Source organism: Hetaerina americana, unplaced genomic scaffold, assembly GCF_022747635.1.
Source record: "Hetaerina americana unplaced genomic scaffold, ioHetAmer1.1.p SCAF_4, whole genome shotgun sequence".
NCBI lineage: Eukaryota > Metazoa > Arthropoda > Insecta > Odonata > Calopterygidae > Hetaerina > Hetaerina americana.
In genome coordinates, this window is record NW_027286985.1 from 102,968,123 (window position 1) to 102,994,431 (window position 26,309).

Genomic DNA, 26,309 nt, shown 5'->3' on the forward strand with positions numbered 1-26,309 from the left:
TTCCTCAAATTCCGAGGAAAAATGTCACTGAGTATTCATTAATTTTAACGTAAATTTCCACGGTCGGAATTCGCTTCATGTAAGCTTCCGAATAGAAGTGATGTTCCAACAACGGGTGCCCCGGAGAAACCGATCTTCACTCATTTTAAGTAAAATATCTTATTTTGTGCATATTTTCACGCCCTTTATTCTAGTTGCTGGCGCAAAACTTTACGAAATATATTTATTGTATTATCCTGAAAACAAGTAATATGTCGCGCTATAGAAATCGGAATACGAGCTAATTAGTTTTAAAACATTTCTTCACCATACGCATAAACATGTACTCATAATTTAGGGTAAACTTCGTATTCATAACGTATAGAATAGGATTGCATTATTATTAGAGAATATATACGGTTAAATAAAGATTTTATAACCGACTATAAATCAGTCAAACTATAAAATATGGTTCCGAATGGGAAGATTTTTTAAGATGGGGTTAGCGTTCCATCATTTGATACTAGAACTAAGGATATTCCATCTTTAACTGACCAAAGTGCTCACAGATATAATTTAGAAATTAAACTACATGTACTGCTGTTTAATGCAACCACTTTCTCATTTTGTTAATCGCGTTAACCACATAAATGGAAATGCTTGACGCGGAAGCGATCGGTCAAATCTTTCACTTTTACGTCCGTTTAGCCACCTCGTGAAAAAAAGTAATTTTTAACTCCTACGATATTGACGAACCGCAATACATAACTGTACGTCAAGACCCTATACCACCAGGATGATTAAGGCGAGCTGCTACGGTGGTAGCTGAAAGGGAGGTGACAGTAAAAAAGTTACGAGCAAATTTAGTGGTGGTGCAGGCATGAAGGCCTATCCATTATGACGAATGGCATTCTGAATTTATATGCAATATTGCACTATAATTTCGCTCCACCTGGGGAAAATATTCCGTGTTGCATTTTTAAATTTGTAATGAAACGAAGATGGGCTGTACGATATTCTATTTTTCCATGCGCCCTATTTATCGTGCGTGAGAGTATAAATAAATAAATAAATATATATATATATACTATATATTATATATATATAATATATATATATTATATATATATACTATATTACTTGAAGGAAAGTCTCATAGATGTGAATAATAATTTCACCAGAGAAGCAAGATAGCGCTAGCGAACAAAAACACAGAGAAACACATAAAAATGACACTCACACGTATTCCAATTTTTTCGGTAGCCACATCCCCTTCCTCTAAGGGAAAGGAGGAACACCTCTGTAGAAGAAGGAAGTTTCTTCTTTCCCCAGAAAATTCGGAACACGTGTAATGGGTATTTTTGTGTTTTTGCTCGCGAGCGCTATCTCGCTCTCCTCCGTTTCAATTATATATATATATATATATATATATATATATATATATATATGTATATATATATACACCCCATCCGCACGCTCATCAGATGGCTTGCAGACCTGAATGTTAACATTCAAGCTCTTTTGCGTCCCACCGCGATCCAAAAATTTTAGTATCGCACAGCCCATTCGGTTTAGTATTAGGCGTACATTGACGAAATAAGCATCAGCTTTCCCCATCACTCCCGTGTGATCGGGAATTGTTGAAAGAAGGTGTGTGCTGAATAGTGGGGTGGGGTTGGGCGCAGGGGAAACCTGGTTTTCCGTTGTTTCTCCACCGTTCCATTTCTCCGTCTCCCAACAGTTCGAGATCAACAAGAAGCGGGACACCGAGTTGGCAAAGCTGCGCAAGCTCCTGGAGGATGTCCACCTGGAGTCCGAGGAGACGGCCCACCTGCTGCGCCGCAAACACCAGGAGATCGTCGTCGACTTCCAGGAACAGATCGACCAGCTCACCAAGGCCAAGGCCCGGTGAGTGACACCAATGCCTCCTCCCCAAATCCCTCTCCCCACCCCGGCCCTCGAGAAGCCCTTATTACCCTTTGGGAGGCAGTTTGCTGGAGAGTCCATCTTAGTAGAACTAAGGCCAAAATTGTCAGAATCGAGAAAGGCCGGGTGCCGGGCGATTGTATTTCGTCCGGATCCTCCTCCCCACGTTTGTGGTATCCCCATCGCGGCCCGCCGTCCAATGAACTCGCCTTCCAGAGATGTATCAACAAGACCTACTTTTTACGCCAATTCATTCAAAATTTTCTGAGATCGAGATCTGTGAACGTGACTTTATGAAATATGTAACAATACAATCAGAAAATGCTATTAAGAGTAACTACTAATTTCGAATGTTTATTTATCATACAGCATATTACTTTTAGAGCGCATGCTAAGGTGCACATTCCGTGACATGCTTAAGTATACTACGATTGACACCTTGGGAAATCGTAGTCTATGTGCTGCTTACCATTTCGTCGACGAATAGGGGAACAATGAAGGATTTAGAACGAAAGCAGAAGTATTCACCGCGATCATATTTACGACTAGGACCCCGGTGGTTCTTGAAAAAGTCGTAAATTTGAAATGATTTGTGCTCTTTAAAAATACGCTCGTATTAATGGCGATAAATACTTAACTGTCTACCGTAGGGACAATTTTTCAGCTCCCCTGGAGTAACACCATTCATTTTGGGGATTAACGTCAATATGTTGCTGATTCTGTTGCAACTAAATATGAGCACAATATATCTCCATTTTTTATAAGTCCTCATGAAAAGTTTTTGAGATATTTATTCACTTTTTATAAAGATTTTATTAACTTTATATCCGTTAATTTGTATCCGTTACAACGATATATCGGTAAATATAGGTCAGAAACACAAGCGCACGACATCCTTCATCATGTTTCCATTGCTAAGGTGCTAGGATTTCCAAAATAAAATTCAAATAAAGCCATTTTAAAGAGGGATTTTTGTTCATTTATATTTTTGGTCCACAGTTGAATATTTCGACACAGCAGCCGGCTCTTGGGGGCACTGATTCACGCGCTGTTGCCCTGGTTGTGAGGAAAAGGGTGGAGTTTTTCGAAGCCTCGACAGTTTAGTGGAAGCACTACCTGCCTCATTCGTATGCATATAGGGTGCTGCTATTACCTGAGATTGGACGATTGAGATAACAAACGTTTCGTGAATTCCTTTCTTAAATGGATTTGGCAACGGCGTCGGACTAAATGTGATTCCTACGAGTCTTCTTCATCGATAAATGGCATACTCAACTCTTGATTGAAAAGCGAAATAAATGAAAAACCTAATTATAAAATGGCTCCATTTTGATTTTTTTGTAAATATTAGAATTACTAGCTATCGCTACCTTTGTCGTGATCCCCGAACAACAAGTTCGGGGATCACGGCAAAGGTAACGATACCCACCTATATTTACGGATATAAAGTTTTCTAAATACAGAGTCATCCCATGACATTAATAGCACTTTTGTAACAAATAAATAAGTTAGTTTGAAATAGCTTACAAAGATTTGAAGCACATCGTGTAAAAATTTGCATGCGATCGAACCAATAATATTTCTGTGCGAATACCTAAAATATATTGCTGTTCCTCAGGGCTACTTTTTTCTTGCCCCGTGGACATAGTTTTGATAACATTGAACAAATTGTTATTGCGCCATTTAACTCAGTCCCCCACATTGAAGGAATCCGGAATTTGACGTCAGTTTCTATTTAATTGGCTCGGGCATGTTTCTGACAATCATTGAACAATTAAGGGGTCGCATATTTCTGCACCTACCGAAAGATGTTTTCTCAAGCTTACGAGTAGTATCTCAATTAGCATAGTCGCCAAAGTCTTCGCAGTCACCCCAGTGTTTCAGTCAATCCTGCAATTCTTCCCCCTGCTCCACTCCCTCCCCCATCTCGATGATCACCTGCCAGGTTTCTGTCATCGTTTCCATCCAGTGAATTCCTTTTCCTTTCTTTTCTCTCTCTCTTTTCTACCGCTCCTCCCACTTCTTCGCTTTCCCCTTCCTTCCATTCTATCCGTCCACCTCCAAAGCTGACGGGCGTCCGCGTACCTCGGGGGTCGACTCGCCAACTCGCCCCTCCCCTCCCCCTCTGATTGAAAAGCCTTTCCCTCACCTGACTAGGAGAGAAAGTGACCCTAGTATGACCCTAAAATTTATTCCGTCTATTTTGACGTTTCGTCATTTTGTGGAAAACTTAACGCTGCAATAACTTGAACTCGCAATTAATGCGGTTCTCCAGTGTTCCAATGGCAATAGCAACGTTCTTATTGCAGCGATATTGAAAACACAAATTAATTAAGTAAAAATGTCCTCATGGAATTAGAATGTATTTCATTTAGTATAAAATTGTCTAAAATGGTCCTCGTTTGGTCGTCAGATCAGTTGTTTTGCACCTCTATACAGTCATTTTTGTTTCAGTTCCTTCAATAGTCCAGCGGGTATAATGGAAAGTTTTAACTGAAAACGTGGCACAGAAAAGATTGCCCTCCATCCTTCGAATACAATATACTGGGCTGTGTCAATCTCTAAAGGATACCGCCAAGTTTGATGAAAGTGTAGGAGTTTCAATGATTTCGCTTTTATAACTACGTCTAGCATTAATCCATGATAATATTTATCGCGCCCATTATTCAGTTGACAAATGAATTAGAACTTGGTTTCAAGGTATTTTTTGCAAAGTAATTGATCAGTGGTGCTATTTTTTATGTTTCACTGCGTATCCTGCTTATTATTTTGCCTCATTCATCAGCTCTTCGTCTATTACTTTCTTGGCATGATTCTCTTCATAATTCCCTGATCATTCTTATTCTTTGTAGAATTTCTCGCACTACAACTTCTGCATTTATTACTTATCCTCATTAGTCCATTGTTCAACCAAAGTTAGAACTACGTGATGGAAAGGTAAAGGTAATAATATATTCCCATGAGTATTATAATGGTGCTTCGGTTGGCTAAGTGAGTAGTAAAAATCAAGTACTTTTAAGGAAAATATTTTCTGCAAAAAATTTTATTCGGCTGATTCGGCCCTTTCCTCGTATTCTTAAAATATATTGAGAATCACTCAAAAACTGTTTTGCTCCGTTTTCTTTTAACGCGTTAATTTATTAACTTTTCTAACCGCAACCTATTTCTTTCTTGTGGTGACCTCTCTTTCTGCAGAATGCTTTTTCTCTCGATATCTACGCATGCATTCCTTTATGCTCGAATCTAGTTTCCGGCGTTATCATCTTGCTAAAGAGCATGGAAGAACCTGGTTAAGGAGACTGTTTCTCAAATTAATGTGACTGCATCTTCTTAAAAAAATACCATTTTGCATATGAATAGAAGGGATCTCATGTAAACAACCCGCAAATTTTAATATCGATCATGCGGTCTGAAATGAAAGTCGTAGGTTAATAAAATAGTCTCGAATCAAATGACCTTGAAAATTCAAAAACATTAAACCGTAAACCCCCTATTGTTAATAATGAAAGTAATTATACGCATTATTTACGGAATAGTCTTCATTTATCGGTGAATTGTGCAAAGTCAGTCATATTTCACTGTCTTAACTCTCTCTGACAATTATCATTAAAAAAACTTCAGTAATGAACCCGAAGGTCGGTTTGGTGGATGATGGTAGAGTTCACCCAGTACTAAGCCTGACGGCGTGTGAAATTCACACATTAGGGTCAGATCCTTTCCTGTGCCACCTATAGTTTCCCAGGAAGATCTGGTACTCAAAAAATCACAAATGTTGGGTGGAGCTGAGGATGCTCAGAGGCTCACTCGAGAACTGAATAAAGGCCTTCCGGTCAGTAGTCCGACTCTCCATAAACTGGACTGCCACGTCCCCCTGATTAATGATTGTTACGGATCTGAAAATGGAATTTTCCTGATTCTATTTCATAAAGCAAGATCTCATTATTGCAAACAGACACATTATGTCCCATTTCCTAAGTCCTCTTCCTTGTACTTAATATGAAAAGTAAATAATATCTACGAATCTGAGTTGACGCTCCCTATGAGAATATTGAACAAACATAATGTGAAAGACATTAGCAGGATTAATAGCATTTATCTTCCCTTAAAATTTTGATTTGAAGAGCTTCGCCAAAATTACAATCGTTCATGTGAGGGACTTTTGAATATTTTTCATAAAGCATGAATGTTTTTTCAAGTCTCATCAATTTTATTCTATTTTGGCCGTTGAGTTTATTTAAATAGAATTTAATGCTGTATCGTGCGACCATGGGCGTTCCTTACAACGAATATTATAAATTTTACCCAAAAAATGAAGCAGTATTTTAGATAAGCATACGTAATGACGCAATAAAAATGGTTTTAAAATCCATATTTTTTCAGAAGAGGAATCAGAAAGGCAGTATTTTGACACGTAGCTATTCCAGTAGAAAGAGAATAAAGCAATTGGCCTAATGGAATTTTCCATGAAGTATATTTTTCCGCACGGGTAGCATCCGCAAATGAACCCTACGCTGATACGTATTGCTCGTATTTTCTCACTTCAAGATTGGGAAATGTCACGGGCGGAAGTTCTCCCTTCACATGGATCCCTCCATCAAAAAGAAACCCTTCTGACCAAAAATATTCAGGTCATTTCGAGTAGTCGCAAGGTAGCCGGGGTCTATCCAAGGGGCTGGTCACTCTCTAGGGCCGGCATCGCAGCTTCGGAAGAGAGGAAGATTCTTCTCACCCTGCAGGGAGCGTGGCCCACACAGCGAGGGGTGAGGGCGTGATGGTCGACAAGCGGCGCCGGAGAGCGCGATGAAGAGGGGTTCGAACCGCAGGGGCGGCGAATGTGGGGGCGGGAGGAAAGTGGACCAGCGGCGGCGGCGGTTATGCGCCCACTTCCCCCTCCCTCCCTCGCCCGCCCTCCGCCAACCCCTCATCCCTTCCCTTCCCTCCCTCTCCCGTCTCCCCTCTCGCTGATGTAAGAATAGCGCAGGCGTTGTTCAAGGCGGATAACCTTTACAGTCAAAACTTCTTGAGCGCTTAGTCTAGGAAACAGGACACCCCGCCAGGGTGCCAAGGAAACGCGTATTGTTTCCGAGATCCGCACATTGCCACGAGCTCCCTCTCCACCCCTCGACACCGCCGAATAAGAATCTTGGACACTCGAAGGTTTTTATCCTCTAAATTCCTGAGGAGACGTTGACGTTTTACTCGAGCGTGAAAACAGACGGATGCATGCGGAGATGGGTGCATAATTCCTGAAATAAATCAACTTAAAATCAATGCCAATCCGAAGTGAACACTCTAATGATCGCATATCCATGTGCCCTAGCGTAACGTCTTGATTCCGTTCAAATTGCCAACTATAAGCTAATATTATCATTAAAAAGGTGAGATGGAGATACGACTGTTGTGTTTGGCTTTTAAAAACCCATTTCTAATGATATTTCAAGTTACTACTATATTCCAAAGTGGCGCGTTGTATCAGAAAAGTTAATATGGCATCATGGGATCATTGTAATTATGAGTTGTTTCACTATGATACTGATTTACGGACCTTTTCTATGGCACATCCAGATCCTTTCACTCTACAAAAATGCCGTTGAAATATTTCTCAGAATCGTGAATAAATGGATTTTAATGATCCACCTCCCTAGCTTCTTTCCCTCTTTTCTAGAACTGCCACCGCGATCACCGCTGATTAAACAGAAAAATACGATTCCATTATCCAATCTGATCTCTTATTGGCGAATCTGAGAGATCAATTTGTTCTTGTGAACGGTTCGAATACTATCTCGCTGGTTCTCAGAAAGTTTTGACTGAAACTTTTGGGGAAAAACTTAAACAGTTTGGCTTCCGCTCGGTGCCGGTTTTGGCGTAATATACGGGATTAGTGGTAGCAACTCTGGCATTAATATAAATTCATTAATGAAATTTTACCAGTTATTGATAAAAGTCACTGATCTAAGAAAGACGTGTCAAGTTTCATTTATCGCAATTCACCACATGAATCAATAAAAGAATTTTATTATTAAATGGTTTCCTTTCATTGGTTGTCCAAAATCCAAATGGCCGTCGGGAAGCTTGCCAAACTCCCGAAAACACATTTAGGTTTTCGGCAATTCCCAGGGCTCGCCAAAGACACTCGCCCGTGGCGACTCGCGAGCAGTTCTAGGCTTGAAAAAATAGATTGCTTATGTTAATACGAATAATGAACTATTCTCGCGACTTTCCCTGAATATTTTTAGATCTTGTCAACTATTTATTCTTAATAAATGGCGTCAATAACACAGTCTGGGGGAGCAATCACCCTTTTATGCTCTGCAAATAGAGTCTGGCATCTCTAAAGCGAAGGTAGTATCGTACTAGCGATCTTTTATCGTTTTTTTCTGTTGAACTGGCCATATTTCATGGCCGGTGTAATTTTGATGCATACATTAAGTTGTTCATTGTAACATATTTGCGGGTAAATTTTTTTGCGGGGATATGGTAATGGTTAATCCACAATTACAGTTATCAACCCTAGAGTTGGTTTGGTAGGTGAGGTAGAGATCACCCAATAATAAATCCAACGACGTGTGAAATTGACGCATCTGGCTGGGGTGGGGAACATTTCCTTGCCAACTGCGCCTGTCCAGAAAGATCTGGTGACCGAAAAATCACACGGCATAGGTGAAGATGGGTTTTTCCAGAGGTATCCCCGGTGATCGAACCCGAGCCCTACGGCCAGTAGTCAAGTACTATACCGACTGGAGTAACAGGTCCCTGGTAATGGTTTTTGGGAAGTTTGATTTATTTCATCCTTTCTGGTTTCACTATCTTTCCGAGGTTGAAAAATGAGTTGAACACTTTAAATGTCAACCACGAGTAATGGGAATGGACTAAAAATAGTCTAAATGTGCGGCATTTATAACCAGTTCGTGAACGGGAAACGTCTGACCCCATCACCGACACCCCAAGCATCAAGGGAGTCGTCGATGGGAGTCAGTTTCGAAATTCGTCGGAAGTGGCCGCTGCCGCGTTTGAGCTGAAGACATTTCTCACCACGCGCAGGGATGGGAAGGCGCCATTTTGTGCTAAGTGGAATGGAAGAGGTTTTTCAAGAAGACTTGGGGCCGCGGAACCAAATAAGCTCTAAAAATATCACGTATGCAGAAGGATTTGGATCTTCTCTGCGCTAGTTATGTTTCGTACGTCCCAGATGGCATAGGACTAGGAGAGGAGTAGACGAGAATAAACATGCGCCTGGCCCAGACCACTCTTCACACTTCGCGGGACCCATGGCAGCGCCGCCACGCGCCTCTTCTAAAACCTCACCTTTTGCTCCAGAGAGCACCATACAGTGGTAACGATTTGGGTCCTAGGAAAATAGCTGCACGCACCTTGAAGCAAGGCGACGATGCTAATTTTACACCTGATATTCATCCCCAAGAGCGCTATAATCCTCAACTTTTATGTCATGGAAGAGATGTTTTCGAATATTGCCACGACAAAAACCGATCTTCCTCTGGACAAGGTAAAGCGTGCTCACCAAAAGTCATAACCCATTGAGACCCTATAAACTTAACAAGTTTAAGGATGTTGTCTCATAAGGCTAATCTCATTACTACACAAAACATTTTCAGCCTTGTCTATATGTTATTTCACTTGAATATGTACAAATGCATGCTACAGTAATTATTATTCTCAAAACACTCACCGGATTCTTTGCGGCTGAATAATATCTCATTACATTCACGCCTAAAGTCACGCAAACTATTCATGCGATAATCTTTTTTATCATTGAAAAATAAACTTTAAAAAATGACTCTCTAATAGACTTTTCAATCTTTTTCCCGGTATTCTCGAAATCAAACGTGCATACCCTAGTAGGAGGCAAAAATTGCTTGACTAAATCTTCCTATCAAATTGAAAACCTGGCTCTCACGGAAGACAACATACTTCTAAGATATGATCGAAACTTTCGTGCGTTACTGGGCACAGAACCACCGACCAGAAGCTCCTCCAAACCAAATTCTTTTGGAGTTTCTGTCCCCGAATCATATGCTCACTTTTTTGTAATTATCTATACAGTATATTAAAGGACGTATACAGTTACTTGCTATCCTTGAATCCGAGTTATTTATAATTAAACAATAATAAAGCCCATTCCTCGACGTATAATCGTTCATTTTAACGAATAGGGAATATAACACGGTTTCAGCCGTTACTCGGTGGAATTTCTTCATAATATAATTTACAGAAAAACAGCAATTCCACAATTGAGGTAATTCCACGCACAATTAAAAGTGCCACAAGTAGTTAATGGTGGAATTGCTGCGTTTCTGTTATCTATACAACTCGAGAATATTTAGATAAAGTCTCTGTTAGTTTTCCTCACTAGTATTATGAATTTTAAACATTTTTGCGTGTTCATGGGTTGTTTTATTATTAATTTACATGTTCCTTTGTTAAGAACTGTATCAAAAACAGGAAGGTATTCCTCCTTATTTAATCCCTAGTAATTTCACTGATCTTGAAAAATGAGCACACAGCACCCGCACGTGAGATAATGTTCTTAACATGTGAGATGAAAATGGTACTTGGGATTAGTCAAGGAGCATGCCATTCGATAGGGTCGACCGTCTTTGTCAAGTGAACGTTGAAATTAGCCTCCCTAATCCTTAATTTAGGGCTGAAATCAATATGGTTTTGCATAAATTATATTACCCGTAGGTGGGCTGCTACCTTTTCAATAGTATGACTATTACTTTCAGTATTGAATTTATACTCCTAGAGGTGGTGACCTAAATTATAAAAAATATGTATTTAAAAAAAATATTTTTCTTTCTGTAAGCATTTTTTTGTGCGTAGACCAAGTCTATTTGTGTTTATTTATGGTAGCGTCCAGAGCAAATATCATGTCACATCCATTTCCGAGATTTAATGTTATTGAGCGTAATTAAAACTGTTGTCGTCTATGGACGAAACAAATTTGGATATATTTTAGTGCTGTATTTTGAAGAATATTTTTGGGAACAATCTAATCATTACGGTATGGTACCTAGTTTTTTAAGCGGGAATATAAAGTCTTGTTTTACTGAATGACATTATTGTTCAATGTTTGTTTACTTGCTCAGGACAACTTGCATTCATCTTTTATATTTTCTGATTTTTTCTATACTGTCAGTGAAGGAAATAGATTAAAAAATGATTTATTTATATTTCTATTGAGCTGATATGAGAAATACAAAAGACAATAATCGTATGACACCAAAATCCTGGAGAATTACACTTTTCTTCGGTTATTTATAGTATTTCTTCTCGCCGTGCCCGAAGTGTGAAGACCGGATTGGTCCAGATATACCTAACCGCACCAATTAGCAAAAGAATCAATTTTTGAGGAATGTGAAATTTTTGATTATGTCCTACGTTTGGGAACAATCTTGTAATAAGGATTCGGAATATCTCCTGTAACTAATCTCTCGATATCATTCGTCCATACGATATGCCTATAGGGTTGAAATTACGTATACATGACTGCATCAGCGTGCGGTCTAAAATGCGGGCTCTTTCTGATAATCCAAAGTGATCGCAATCGGGCGTTAACAACATGTATGAGTAACCCGGGAGAGGAAGCGGACTCCCGAGAGGAACTCCCATTTTGCCGGTCCGTGGTCCGGCCGTTCCGCGCGCCAACTAGCCATCATCGCGATTAGTTTTGGCGAAAGAAGACTCCGAATATACTTATGTTAAACACGTATCTGGGTTATATTTAGGTGGAGGTAATCATCCTGCTTCCTCTCTCCGAGTACTGAATCAAGATGTTCCGCATCAAAGGACCTCGGCGCCCTCTCTCTCTCTCTAAGCTACGCACCCGAGGCTACCACGCGCCCGCGAACACACTCCCCCTCCCCACCTCCCCTTCCAGCGAGATGGGACTTCCTCCCCCACACGGCAAAGGAGACGAAGAAGGAAACAATCACCCTCCCCCCCCCCCGGAATTTCAGGAATCTCCCATCGTGGGAGACGAGGGGAGGCGGGGGGGGGGGGGAGCCAATTGTCGCGCCTGGGGCACTTTGCCGGAGAGATGATGACGGGAGGGCGGGCATATGACTTACTGAAGGTGGTTCGGGGTGGGGGGGGGAGGGCGAAGGGGAATGAGGTCGTTTGGTGGGAGTGGGGGGAGGAGAGAGAGAGAGAGAGGGAAGGGGGTGGAAATAGAAGCAGGGCACAAACGGCACGCTAATTTTACCCGCGGGAGCATCGGGAGAGGTGGAGAGGGTTGTCGCGGACCCCTAGCTCCCCCCTTCCGTTCTCTCTGCGTGTCCCCTTTTGCTACCCCTTGCCCCCCAGACTCACCCGATGTGTTGAACCCTGCGAGAGGCAGGTGGGTGGTTATGGGCAGTGGGTGCGAGGCGAGGGAATTGACGGCGGGAGCCCACAATCGTATCGACCTTCAAGTCTTTGAATCAAAATAACCGTTTTTCTCGTTTAGTTCATATTCCTGTCGATTGATACATTTTACGTCCATAATTTTTTATCACCACCATAGCAAAGACTTTTGCATTACTTTAAGGTTCTGTTTGACAGGTCGCCATCAAGCAGTGCCCCACATAGGCGCATGCGTGCCACCCTCGCCTCTTGCGTTCCTTCAGGCCGCCCCGGGATCCGGCGTTCGGGCCTCACAAATCCGTCGAAAAATCCTGGTACCCAGAAAGTCAAACGCCTTGGATCTTAAATTGGAATGTTTTTTTTGCCGCTTAAACTTTAACAGGGCAGGTACCAACAGGAGACGAATCCGGGATCGTGCGGTCCGATGCCACTCAACGGATGCTACAAATTGAAATCACTGTCGTGAAATTCTGTACCGACGAAAACAGAACTCATCGATTTCCTCGTGCCTACGAAGTGAATGTGATGTAAGATGCTTCGGAGGTGGTGGTTTATGAAATTAAGGGATATTTGATCGAGCTTTACTTAGAAACAAAGCTGTGACCAAAAGCAAATTTTTACTCCTGCAATGGTCACGAGAAAATCTAGGGTGGAAATCTCTCCCAAATATAATCGTGCGAGTCACATTTAAAGTTTTAATTATATGAAAAAGCACTAGTTCTTCTTGACGACAAATTGGAATTACTGAACTTTTCCGTATGGTACGATTACTTGGGAAATTTACGGAAAATTCAAGTGTCTAACTAGTTTTAAGAGATTATTTTCCTTATTACTATTCCGCTATTTTATAAGATGCAGGTAAGCTTAATTTCAATGCTATACATATATAAATTTCCACACCATTATTTTCTCTCGAAAATAGCATGAATATCGTATTTTCAGTCCCTTTCCCTCAACAGCACACCATAATACGGTATATTTCCCATTTTAGACATTTTTTATGTTGCTCTAATTCACCAAAATGTATCCCAGAGGTGACTAATCTAGAAGACGGTATGGATGCACGTCATCCAGGGCCTAGACCTATCTATGCGCACCTAGTCCACTCCCGATATTTACCTTTTATGATCTCCGGCTCACGTCTAGCTCATTGGCTTTTGAAGGGTAAAGTTCCGATAAGTTGTGCTGCTCGCACTGGGCAAAGTGTTGAAGCGTACGCTTTTATCAATTAGTATGTGTGCGATGAAAAAATCTGTTATTGAGTCGGTTTCAGTCGATTTTTGATTTAAAGGGCTTCAAATCACGAGGTATTAATAATAATTATTGCCATACACTAATAATTATACCAAAAAAATTAATTAGCACATTTTAATTAAATAAAACAAAGTTTTTTTCAGGAAAATCTCGCGACTTAGGATTTAGTCATTCGACTTGCACGCTGTCTTTGTCCTGAAAAATTTTTAATAGCTGTAAAAATCAGTGTTTAATTAATAAAAACATTATAATAGAATGGAAGAGAGAGCTGCAATTATTCAAAAATAATTATTAAGAACTGGGCAACCGTTGTTAAACCGTCACTTTCTACATTGTGAACGAAAACAATACTTTTAAAAGTTCTCCACGCGAAATTAAAGCCTAATGACGTAAAACCATTGTTTCAAAATTTTGTTGGGGAAGAGCTTTCGTGTGTGACCCGATTGCGGACCAACCAAAAGGCGCGAATTTGTGCTAAATTACATCGTGGTTACTGTACGAGGGAACTAGGGCCCTTTTCAAGTCAACTTTAAGCCACGCATATTTTACGAGGAGTCTAAGTGGTTCTTCACTCGGTAGGACGGTCAAAAACGGAACGTTCGGAGGAATTATAACCGCGGAAACAGGAGGACCGTGCTGTAAGTGCTGGGCACGCCCCTCCCCTTCTCCCTCTTCCCCTCCCCTCCATCCCACGACCCTTCCCCTTCGCCGCCTCGCCCTCTCATGACACCCAAGCACCTCCCCCTGCCTTCCTGTTTCATTTCTACCGCACCCTTCGTGTTTTTCTTCCACCCGGCCTTTGCCAGCTTCTCTTCTTCAGAGGCGTTCCATCGCCGCGGGTAATCACCGCAGTTCTCCCCACGGCTACTGCTTACTTCCAATTCCCAATAACGGCCATCCCGGCCACAGAATGAGTTATCAAATTGTTAACAGAAGAGGGAAACCTGACGAAATGTCCGCCACTATCGGCTTGCACGTGCATCATACTTCGTATACAGACATTGTATTGTGTCAATTATTTATTGCCTCAATTCTGGCGTCATCTGCATACGACGGGGTATATAGGGAAAACTTCATTCTTCTTGGCGGTATGATGTGAGCTCTACATTTTTAAGTGTTCAGCCAAGCTTCAGTTCTGTCTTCGGATATTTCTCGTGGTCAACCGCAAAGAGCAGCTTGATGGCTGGTGCAGTCGCTCAGTGATTTTAGTGGAGATAGATGTGAAACTGAAACATACAGCGAAAACAGGAAGTACAAGAATGAGAAGACAGTAATGGACTTAAACATTAAAAAATACGCTTTTCCTTCTTACTTCTCTGCTTCTCAAAGAAACTTTGAATTCAGCAGAGAAACCTGTGTGTTGATCCCGAGGTACCTGATTTCTTATTCCTTCTTAGTGTTTACTTAGTACGTGATGCATAGATTTCAATAAAAGCGAGATACGATAACCGTGATCTTCTCGCGTTATAAGAGAACTCTAACGTCCTTGAATCTTAATATATCAACATTAGTTATGTTTCTTCCATCGGAGTGTTTTTAGGGCAAAGCCGATATTGGGAACGCATCCATTTTATTCCGGGAGGCTCGCCTTCATGGCCCGGTATCAGCATCCCGCCACAAGAGAGCCAGCATAGCCATCTTTGGATTATCCAGCAATTTCGCCGACCGAGTACCGGTTGAGCAATATCCGTGCTCCTGGCAGATGCACGGCTTTTCCACGGATTCCGCAATCCCCATTTTTCTATAAATGCGCTCTCGCCTCCCCCTCGATCACGTGACGTGGTCACGTGGGATGCTATTTCAGAGCGCGGTGAATCCTGAATGAATTGTTGCGTGGGAACACATAAGGGGAGAAGAATGCCCGTGGGGTGGATGGAGGTGGGGGGGAGGAGTGAGAGAGCACCCTTCCCCGCTTCTCCCCTCATCGCACCCCTTGATTCTCCCCCTCCGTCGTTCGCCTTCTCCCTATCCGCCTCCTCAAACGAACTTTTTCAGCTCCTCCAGCCCAGTTATTCCCCCCGCAGCTATTCCCAATTACCCTTTCATTGGTTTAAGTCACGTAAAGAGAGAGAAAGGTGATCGATCTCCCCCTCAACCATCCACCTCACCGCTAACCTTCAAGCAATCAAGCCACCACAGTTTCCTCGCCAGGCCAATTTGGAAAATAAGCCATAGCTTTGTTTAATAAACGTCTTTGGAGAGAAGAAAAAGAGACTTTGCACTTCCACATCAAGATTTAATACTTCACACCACCATGGTTTCGATGCTGCGTATGATGCGCAGCAATTCCACAAAGTTAAGATTGAAACTGTTATGCTCGCATCTTTAGAGTCTGCATTCATGAAGGTGTTCCTTGCCCGTGGTGATAAGTGGTCTTCAATGTCCTCCGCGAGCAGTTCATAGATCCGTGCTTGGGAAAAATCCTTATGCCTCTGGTCCCTCAAGTATTTGGCATCATTTCGTGATTCGAAAGCTTCAGTCTAGGCGTCGACATTAAATTGTGGCGTATCCTTTGCGGCGATTGTGGATTCTCATGGGGGAAGTGGTTCTTGGCCTCCTCGTCACCCCTCGTGCCCTCCTCCCTCCCACTTAAATAGGGTCCACGCCAGCGGAACGAGAGGATCTGCGAGTTGCAAGTCTGTTTCCTATCTAGAACTACTCCAGTATTTCTTTTTTTATTAATTCTTGCCTGCTCCAAATTAAAAAGTAAATTAACAACCGCAACCACTTGGAAGCTCCGTACTTCAATTCATCCCACGCCGATTACGTACAGTATTGGAAAGAAGTTTCTGTCACGCTCATATTTTAAAACTAATGATCACTAATATTGATGTACGCTTATTTATATGAGGAATATATGATTAGTAGTCGCAGTCTCCAACCGTTCCGCTTCAGTTTCCTTTCTCACTATCATCTTTTTACATGAAGCTATCGGCCTGAAAGAGAGCAAATGGTTTTTCTTCTGATTGTACGATTTCAATGCCACGTTTTATTTATTCTGGAAAATGTTTTTCAATTAGCTTCCATGCGGAAGTCTAAAACTGCCACCATCCAAAGATTCCGCAAAGGACAAAGACAGAAAGTTCAGCAGTGAAAGAAGATCCAGATGACCCCGGTCATTAATGGCATGCAATATTTGTTATAAGTTGACGCGAGATAATGTGAAGACTGATTTTGACAAAGACCCCCTTCTCCCGTGTCAGCGGTTTGGAGTCTATCTCTACCCCCCAAACGCAGGTAACTTATTTTTCAATCAATTTCTTGTTTTATTGACTAGCGATGTGACATCCGAGTGGGTTAAGGGAACAGCTTATGCAAGCTATACAATTTCCTGACTATCAGCATTTCAGTTCCAACTGTAGATGTCACAGGGAAAGTAAGTGACTTCTTTTAACTCCGAGTGTGTCATTTTCACGCGTTCCAAGGCATATTTCGGTGTAATCCTTCGCCTATCAAAGCTTACATTCAGGTTTATTACGGTGGTATATATTTATCAGTGAACGTGAAAGCATAATAATAAAAAAATGATTCCTTATAACTTGTTGAGAATATATTCATTTATATCCGGCTGACCAGAGTTCTGATTAAGCTACAAAATTTCCGGAATATTTTTCTGCATGCCGACAGGTAAAGAATCAACGATAAATGTAATTGTTTTGATCGCAACGTCGATAACCGTGGATTCAGTGCAAAAATCATGCGGGCCGCTCTTGAGCGCCTCGCTAGGCGTAACCGATGTCTACAGCGGTGGCCATTGGATAACGACTCTCGCCCTCCCGCCAGTTTTCCGTCTCTCAGCCCCTGCGCTAACCGACTTGCAAATCTTTGAAGAGTGCCACTTTTCTAGTCTTTGGACACTCCTTAATGAGGGTGTCACCCTGTTAATTAAGAGAGTAGGGTCGGCCAAACCCGTCCAATTTCCTTCCGTCTCCCTCGGGAGTCACTCTCCTGCCTGTCCTCGTCCACAAGGTCGCAGTCTTTATCCTGCCCACCCCATCCAACCTTGCCTCCCCCTCCCACCGCCCCCCAAATCACCTCTCTCTCTCTCTCTCTCTCTCCTCTCACGAAAATACTTTTCCTCCCAACTTCCCCCTCCCGTATCCCATTCCGCTGGGTGATCAAATCCGGCAGTTTTTATAGTGCCTTGTCACGGCATCTCAAGTTGTCCCTCGGATTTCTTCGTGGATGATGGACAGAATCCGATGGTTCCTTGCTAGTCCCGCAACCCTAAAATTCATCTGGCGTTACAAGGAAACTCCGCATGCTCCTCCTTTTTGCGAGTTAACGTACAGTTAAGAAGTTCCTACCTTGATTTTTTTCTTCCATACACAAAACGTTCCCGGCTTTCCACACGTAAAAAACCTCACCGATGACATGTTTTACAAATAGGAAATGACTTTTGAAATTTAATTGCAGTATTCAAATGGTCGCTTAACTTTCCGAGAAAATACTTATATCCGCACTGTTTTACATTGATATTTTCGTCCGGCATATGTAAGGAAACAAAGTTCTTATGTCACTGCCGTTGCAAAACCTTCAACCAGAAGCCGTTCTCCTACATGTCGATTCCTAAGTCGTATTTCTCTTACGCACATGCTTCTAATGGCAGTAAAGGGCAAAACCGTTGTCCCTCGAGCATATTTCACAGCTTGCGATTTTGAGCATTTTAGATTGCTTGACAACAGTTTTCCGAGGGCTTATAATATGGCTCACAGGTAGGGGGAGGGGAGAGTTCGCCGCCTCTCCATAGGAGGGTACTCCCGCCGCCCGACTGTACTTCCTCATCGTCCCTCCCCGCAATCGCCCACCCCTCCACCTGGTGCCCTCCCTCCCTCGACCCCTAATTTTGCCCGCGCTTCCCACGCCCCCGCCCTCTCCCCCTCCGCCCCCTCACAATCCCCTCCCTCTCTCCGCCCGAGCCATATATGTGCACGGGGGAAGAGTGCCAGGGGCGAGAACGGAACCCTGGCGGACGCCGCCTCGAAACAGTATCGCTCCCTCTCTCGCCCCCCCTCCTTCCCGAGGCTGCCCCACCCCCCACGTCTGCCTATTCCACCTTCCGCCGTCGATCAAGGGCCCGTGGAACAGGGGCCAGCGGGATCCCACCCTCCCCCTGGACCCTGCAAACTACCCCATCCTCGGCATCCTCCCAGAGTGCCTTCTCTTCGTCAGCATAAATGGTTTTCACTCCGTCGACGGGTCTTTAGGAGCCGTTTCTTGCCCTCTTGCCCACCTTTCTCCTCTACTTCGCCACCGACCCGCCCACCGGCGCCCTTAGTGACTCATCCTCGGCCTCCTTCCGCAGCACTTCCTCCCTCACGCCGCGTTCCCTCTCAACCGTGGTCTCCAGTGAATCATCCCACGCTCCCGTTTCAAAATACAGCAAATACTAACTGCAATGAAAGCCACCTTGTACGCAAGAGGACGATGAGGAGGATGCATGATTGTAAAACCAAAGTTACGCCTGTTTCATTCCCGATTAAATTAACGTTACAAGCTTAACTATCGAGTATGCATTGCAAAAATTAATGTTACCAAATATTTCACCTAAAACAATTTCGGTTTTTAAAGTGACACGTGGTAACGATTCATATGAATAATTAAAATTTGATCTTTAAGCATAATTGATTTCAGGAAGTTTAAAAGCTTTTGGGTCGTCAAGTATCAACGATTAAGTTCTCTGTAGTGCCTCGCATAAGCAATTATATTCCTCATTTGCCACTTGAGAGACAGTAATATATGTATGTATTAAAACGAATGAGTACCAATCGGATCAGTAATTACAATATGTATCCTCCTAATAAAATCTCCCTGACGGTCCTCGCTTGCATGTGCACACCAAAGGTAGAGTTCGCTTACAGCTTTTGAGATTCTCGACGGAGGAGTCATGTTCCGTCTCGTAATAGCAGCGTGTGGGTGGAGTGTGGGAGGGACCCCAGATCGCACACATTATGTGACGCTTATCCCCTTCCTCGTTCTACCAAATCGATTATTCACCGTGGATTCTCTCGGGTATTAGAAAAAATAGCCATGAGTTTTTCAACGTGTTGGAGAAATCGGTGAAAGGTCGTGAATCACCAGAATTACGTGAAGATGTCCCAATTCTTGTGAGAGTCGGGAGTAAAGTATTCGCTTCAGTAATGATTAATTTTTACAGTTTTTTTGGAAACTGTTATATAAGTTGACACGCCATATTATCCACAAGAACGAAGCAAAAAACTAAATCGATGATTAACATTGATTTTACCTCGAAAAGCTGTCTGCGGACGAAAGTATTTTCGAAGAGCTGCGTATGATAGAATGTGGATCGGTTCTCAGCGACCTTATGAGGCAGTTTTTGTGTGCGGATTCGTTGTAGACACCGTTAAAACATGCTCACATATAAAAGAGGACGCCCACAGAATTGTTTTACGTTTCGTCGGCCATGCCGTCCGTCTTTGATGAACGAATAAAAATGACGTTATGGGGATGACCGTGAGAGGAAGTCAGTTTAAGACGGAGAGGGTTCCCAAGAGAGAGGTGGGTGGGTACCCATGTTGGTGGAAGGGAGGGAATGGTGACTATTGGCTATTGTCACTGGTGGTTTAGACCGAGCGGCTCAAAAGTCCATTGCTGCCCAATGTGGGCCAATTCCTCACCTCAATGCCATCTGCAGATTCTGAGAGAATTTCTGTTTCTACCCCGGTGAAGCAGTTATCAAAGGATTGATTGCGGAAAGCGGTATCTTTAGGAATGTGGTGATCAAGATATGCGGGAGATTTTGTGGATTGACAGTGGTTGTTGATGTGGATGGGAAAAGTAGTGGTACATTTGCCAAAGTACAAAGAGGGGCAGAAACTACAAGAGAGGCTATATGTTATATTTTTCAAAGAGCAAGTGGCATTTGAGACTTGTTTAGAAGAAGAAACCGTGGAGCGGAAAGAGGGTAGGGCACTTATACCTTGGGTGTTTGCACGGTTAGGAATGCGGAGGATGGGGGTCGGGGGCGGGCCGAAGTGGACGTCTTGTGGACTTGAATCAGTCGCACAATTTTGTGGAGCGTTTGAAAGTGATGGAACGGGAGGAGGGATATGGAATCGTTATTTTTTTGTTATTGGGTGAAGTTCCTTTTAAGGTCTGACAATTTTTTTGTTATTTCTGGGAGAGTAAGTGGTGACGATATTGAGGCTATCAGGGTACTGTGTCCGCTCTGATATTTGATCCGAGTTATGAATCCTGGACGTAGGATTTCTCTGTCAAGTGATTTTTTTTAATTATAAGTAATCTCACGCAGTGGGGGGATTGCTACTCGTCAATTTCTAGTATCTGTGCGAAGATTCTCCAGCCACAAAGATTAACCGAGAATCTTCCTTGGAATTCACGTTTTCCAATTTCGCAGTACGCTGGGTTCGCGATAATGATGACTCCTCGCTCTCAGGAGGTTCCCCCTATTTTGTCGTTTACCATTTTCTTAAATTCATTTTTCACCGTGTTCATGTTTTCCACCGCCCAGCATAACCTATTCCTGTTCCCCAGCTTGTTAGGGTATATTGGAGAAATTCATCGCTCAAATTTCACTAGTTCCACGAAGTCATTCATTCCTCAAAATTAAACTGCCACATGTGTGCGAGAGGGTTGGTCTATCAACACAGTTACTCTGATATAACTTAAACTGAGTAAAGACTCAAATGGTGGTAGCGAGAAATGTCACGAGACACCCAATTCGTTTTAGCCGTGCATTACTTCCTCACATCATACACACACACACACACACACCCCCACATATATATATATATATATATATATATATATATATATATATATATATAATTTTTTTTTCTGCAGGTAGTGCAAATCCATGTATGTGTGTGTGTGTATATATATATAATACATATACACACACACATGCATGGATTTGCACTACCTGCAGAAAAAAAAAATTATTAGCCTAATCTCCGTGCTTAAAAATCTTTTAGGTTGCGGGTCGAGCACAAATATTAACCTTTAAAACTTCCAATGATCAATATTTATATGGCTTGAGTATTTAGAATGATTCTAAGTTTTTCAATAAGCCTTACGGTACTGACGTGTTGCTTAATTTACGTGAAATTTAGGTCGTCAATATAGAGAGAGGATAGACAGGTATTCGCTTAGGAACTTTGAAGAAGGTCTCCTCGCAGTCAGGTCGTGTCGCCATCACCCACCCGTGTCAACATCAGTCAATTTAGCCTGGCAGAGTCAAAGAAGCCTAAATTTAGGTTTAACCAAGTAAAAGTGCGTCCCTTCACTATTTTCTGCTATACTGCTTAGAGCTCTGTCACGTTCATGCACTGTTTCAATCGTGCTCTTCCCTTCTGACGACTTCTGATATTCCTCGCCTAGCGAGTCCCTTCGGTCACCTTCAGCCACACCTATTTAACTCATTTCTCCCAAACCATATTCTCTTATCTACTGTACTCACGCGATGCACACCGTCGCATTGTCAGTGAACAGCGGCCGATCGCTAGGGGCGGAGGTAGAGCTTGAAGTGAACTTTGACCGTTACCAATTGAAATTTTTGGAGCCGGTCGGATAAGCATCTCCCGGCCAAGGTAGAACGATCGACCCAGCTAGCCATTTATCAATATTCCGGAAGCACAATCCCTTACTGTTAGCCATCTTCATTGCAAGGAGTCAACTTTTCGCCATGCCATTGTAATACTAACTGGATCAGAATATTTGTTAAGTGAAGAGATATGGGGGAAACAGCAGACTCAACGTTTCTGCACCGCCGTAGGCGTTCGGTACATAATGCGTAATCTCTTTGAAAACTTGTCCCTTCTTTCAATGTTGGAACTTGTCTTGTTAATCACAAACACCGAATTAAAAAGAATTGATCCTGATTTTAGATAGCTGGCCAAATCGTTTCAGGCTAGTTTAAACTTGTGATACCGATGGCTTAAGGCTTAACTTGGTAAAATCCATTTTGAAAAATCAGTAACATATCGGTTTTAATTTCAAACAATGAGGTGCTTTGCTAAATTTTACCTCGATTAATTGAATGAAATTTTCAAACTGCATTTGAAATTCAAATTGAAATTTACTTAATACTTGGAATGCCGGGTCAGCATTTTTAATAGCAATGGGAATGTATTTGCATGTGCCGTCCAAGCTAATCAGGTGGGTAACGCGCTCACCTGCTGACCCGAAGGTCGAGGGTTCGAGTCCCCCCAGAGTTGACATCTGCCGCGTGGGTGTCGCATCAACTCTGGTGGCTTGGCCCCTGGGAAACCTGATCACCAGCCAAAGGTTTATCGGAATCCCAAGGGTCTCACGGAGCACCAGGGGCGTCCAGAGATAGAAGAATATTACAATACAATTTGGTCAACTCCTTTTCATTCCTGTCCCGTCTTCTTCCCTTAAGACTCCACTTTCTTTCTCCACCGCCTTCGATTTGTGTGCACTAGCTAGCGATGGCGCCCAAGTGATAAGGACGAGAGTAATTCAAGTCGAGCCGTTCTGTCGACGCCCAGGAAGTCATCGCTCCATGGAGTCTTTATCCTCACTTCCCGAAAAACTTACGTCCGAAATAGACCGAGTCAAGGCGGCCATACTAAGAGCAACTCCTCCGAGTGTACGATAACATGCGCTCGCTTGCGTAAGCCGTAGAATTGGTGCCAGCCTTTGTCAGTCAGTACGGCGGTTGTAGCGGCGAGAAGACGAGGAAACCACGTGGGGAATCTCGCTTGCTCAAAAGAGACACAAGGGGTCGACTCCATTGCGATATTATTCCGCAATGTTTTCATTCGTCCTTGTGCATTCTCGAATGCTCACATGTCCTCTTGATTACACAAAATCCGAATCCTTCACGAAAAGCCCGATTCGTTAATCTTGATTTAAGAAGCCGCATTTGCAATACCTTTTTTTCTTTTTGAATTTCGAGACAATAAAAATAGATATGTCAATGCTAATGAAGTCCTTTCCTCCGTTAGTGATCTAATTCGTCAATATGTATTTATATTGTGTACAGATGGAGAAATTATTCTTCTGGGAGAAAGTGTAAATGACCAAAAAGATAAAAATGAAAATGATCAGTCAAATTCATGGTCGCTCATCCCCAAAATTACTGCTTCTACGAGTTAGCCTGACTTGATTTTCTGGTGATTATGAATGAACTTGCTAACTGAAGCAAACCGGCCAAAGTCACGGAAAACTTTGCTGCGTATTTGTTGAAAATATCGTTTATCAACAGAATTATAGGTACGAATTACTTCTCAAATTTCCTTGTCAATGGACAATCTCTCCCGAATAAAAACCTTGCTGCGGGCAGAACTAATTTTTATGAAATAGTTAGTGTTTATGTTGGTGCAATATGTTCTATTCCAACCGCCTCATTTTTGGAAAAATTGTTCAAATATCTACTGTCTAAATGTGTTACACACACTCTCTCTCTCCCTCTCACACACGCGCATATAAATCTTTCATGGCATGTGGTGTTATATTGTGGAAAGGAAACGGCAATATTGTATTAGAATGCCATTTAAAATAAGTAATATGACGTATTTGAATTAAAATTTTATTCTTTCCCACTTTCTTCTGTTTTGCAATTTCATCATCATAAGGAATGTACCAATCAGAGGTAGGTTTTGTACGTCTCGAGCGATTTTTACGTTGATAACTTCAGTGATTTCTCTTTATTTCCTTCCAGCCGAAACTCTCTTGTTTGGCAAACATGATGTCCTTCTTCAGTTCTTCATACTTTCTAGCACATTTCATGCCATCGAAAAAGTTTACATAACCTCATCATTTCCCTTTCTAGATTTCCAGACTTTCTCGCATCTATCAAAACCTTCAGCAACCCACTACCTCATCGTGTCTCCTCCACCCACTTCTTAGAATTTCAAAGACTATACGGGCTTCTTCTCTTCTTCCTCCACGTGTAAAACTTCATCGTTGGTATTCCTCCCTTTCCAACTTACTTTCACTATTTTTGTACAAACCCACGTCTCGAAAGTCTCTTATCTGCACTAGTCCTCTTGACTTACTGCAGGTATCGGAACCATTTATTTTATCACCAGACTTTCTTTGGTTCAGAAGATGTTTCCATTGGCCTCTAAGCCTCCACTGCTGAAGCGGTAGAAAAAGTTGGCCATCGATCCTCTCGGTTGGCCGCAGTCAGAAGGGAAAGGATACTCGATCGCAAAATTCACTCATTCTGCGAATTTCCCAGACTTTTCAGCTCTTCAAAAAATTACACTCCCTCAAAAAAAGAAGAAAGAATGATTGATGAGGAAGTTTCGTCTGTCTTCCGCCCGTCCGCATTAATTTCAAGCCGAATCAACTCGCTTGCTTGAATTCTCCGAGACCCCTGCACTCCGCCTTGTTTGAGACGTGATGCAATTTCGCGAGCCGCCTGACGTCATCCGAGCAAGTGCCACGCCGCGCTATGGACGCATTGAGTTGTGTGCGGTAACACAAAGCGAAAATCTCTCCGGATGCTGTCGCTGTTTTTCCCCCTCCCTCTTCTCACACGCTTCCGACGCCGCCGCTGTCAGGGGCCGGCTCGGGGGGTGATTGTTCGCGCGTTCGCCCGCGTCGTTAGCCCACTTCACCGCCCACACTCTCGCCCCCTTCCTCTCGCCACCCCACCCCCAACCCCACAGCTCACCACCCACCCCACCCCTCCTCTCTCTCTTTCTCTCCCAGCGAAGTTTCTATTTCCGACCGCAGCTCCCTCCTGTGGGGATATTTCTTCTTTCTTTCGCCATCTCAACCCTCTCCCCCAGCTTTCTTACCACTTCGGAGGCCGCTCCTCCCCCAGGTGAGCCGTGAAGGGGGAGGCGGGGGAGGGGAGGGATCTGAGGATAACCGGGGGTGGGAACATGAAACCCTCCCCTCCGCCCGAAATTATGAGATCGGATCTTTACAACAGTCAACCCTGAATCAATGAGGATACATATTTCAATTATTTTATGAGATGTAGCAAGGCATGGGTTTTCATGAGGTAGCAGCGGGGTTCACTAAAGGTATTGGTTGACAATGGTAGAGTCAAAGTAAGACCAAAATCAAACCATGTGTACTCCCAAAATGAATACAAATCGGTTTGGTAGGTGATGGTAGAGTTCACGCAGTACTAAGCCCAACGGCGTGTGAAACTCACACATCAGGGTAGGGGTGTCAGTTCCTTTCCCTGTGCTGGTTATGGTTTCCCAGCAAGACCTGGTACTTGACAGACCTGGTACTACACACAGCTTAGGTGGAGCTGAGGGTGCTTTGAGAGGAATGCCAGGGAATCGAACCCAGGCCTCCAGTAAGTAGTCCAATGCTCTACTCCCGGGCTAACATGTTCCCTATATACTATATGTATGTGTATACACATACATACATATAAATATCTATGTTTATATATAAGTATATAAATCATGTTAACACTTGGAGGTAGAAAGACTTACTCATGGTATTTCTTTTTGTTTACAGATCTGAGAAAGAGAAGGCTAAGTTCCAGCAGGAAGTCTACGAGCTCCTGTCTCAGGTTGAAACAGCAAATAAGGAGAGGGTGAGTGCAAATGTCCATTTTCAATCTGGCTTAAAAATCTTTTCCAATAATTCGATCCTGCTGTGAAATGAATGCAGAGGAAGCTTCATTTTACATAAATGTTAGGAGCCATGTGGACCAAAAAAATATAAAACCATTTTTAAGGGGATTATTGTTCAATTGTGATAATAGAGTTGTGTGCTTCACACAATATCAACTCTTGGTGATAAGTTTCATGTGCCTAATCTATTCTCACCTGTGAGAAAAATAATGACACTTATGCATGGTTTACAAA

The 26,309-nt window shown here is 42.7% G+C and overlaps 1 protein-coding gene across 1 annotated transcript in view; it reads left to right on the forward strand.

The window, feature by feature from the left end:
• Prm (Paramyosin) overlaps nt 1-26,309 on the forward strand; it is a 71,536-nt gene that overhangs the window by 23,809 nt on the left and 21,418 nt on the right. The window contains exons 4-5 of the mRNA XM_071590924.1: nt 1,721-1,887; nt 25,957-26,035. Coding sequence (XP_071447025.1) covers nt 1,721-1,887; nt 25,957-26,035 — 246 coding nt within the window. The remainder of the gene's footprint in view (nt 1-1,720; nt 1,888-25,956; nt 26,036-26,309) is intronic.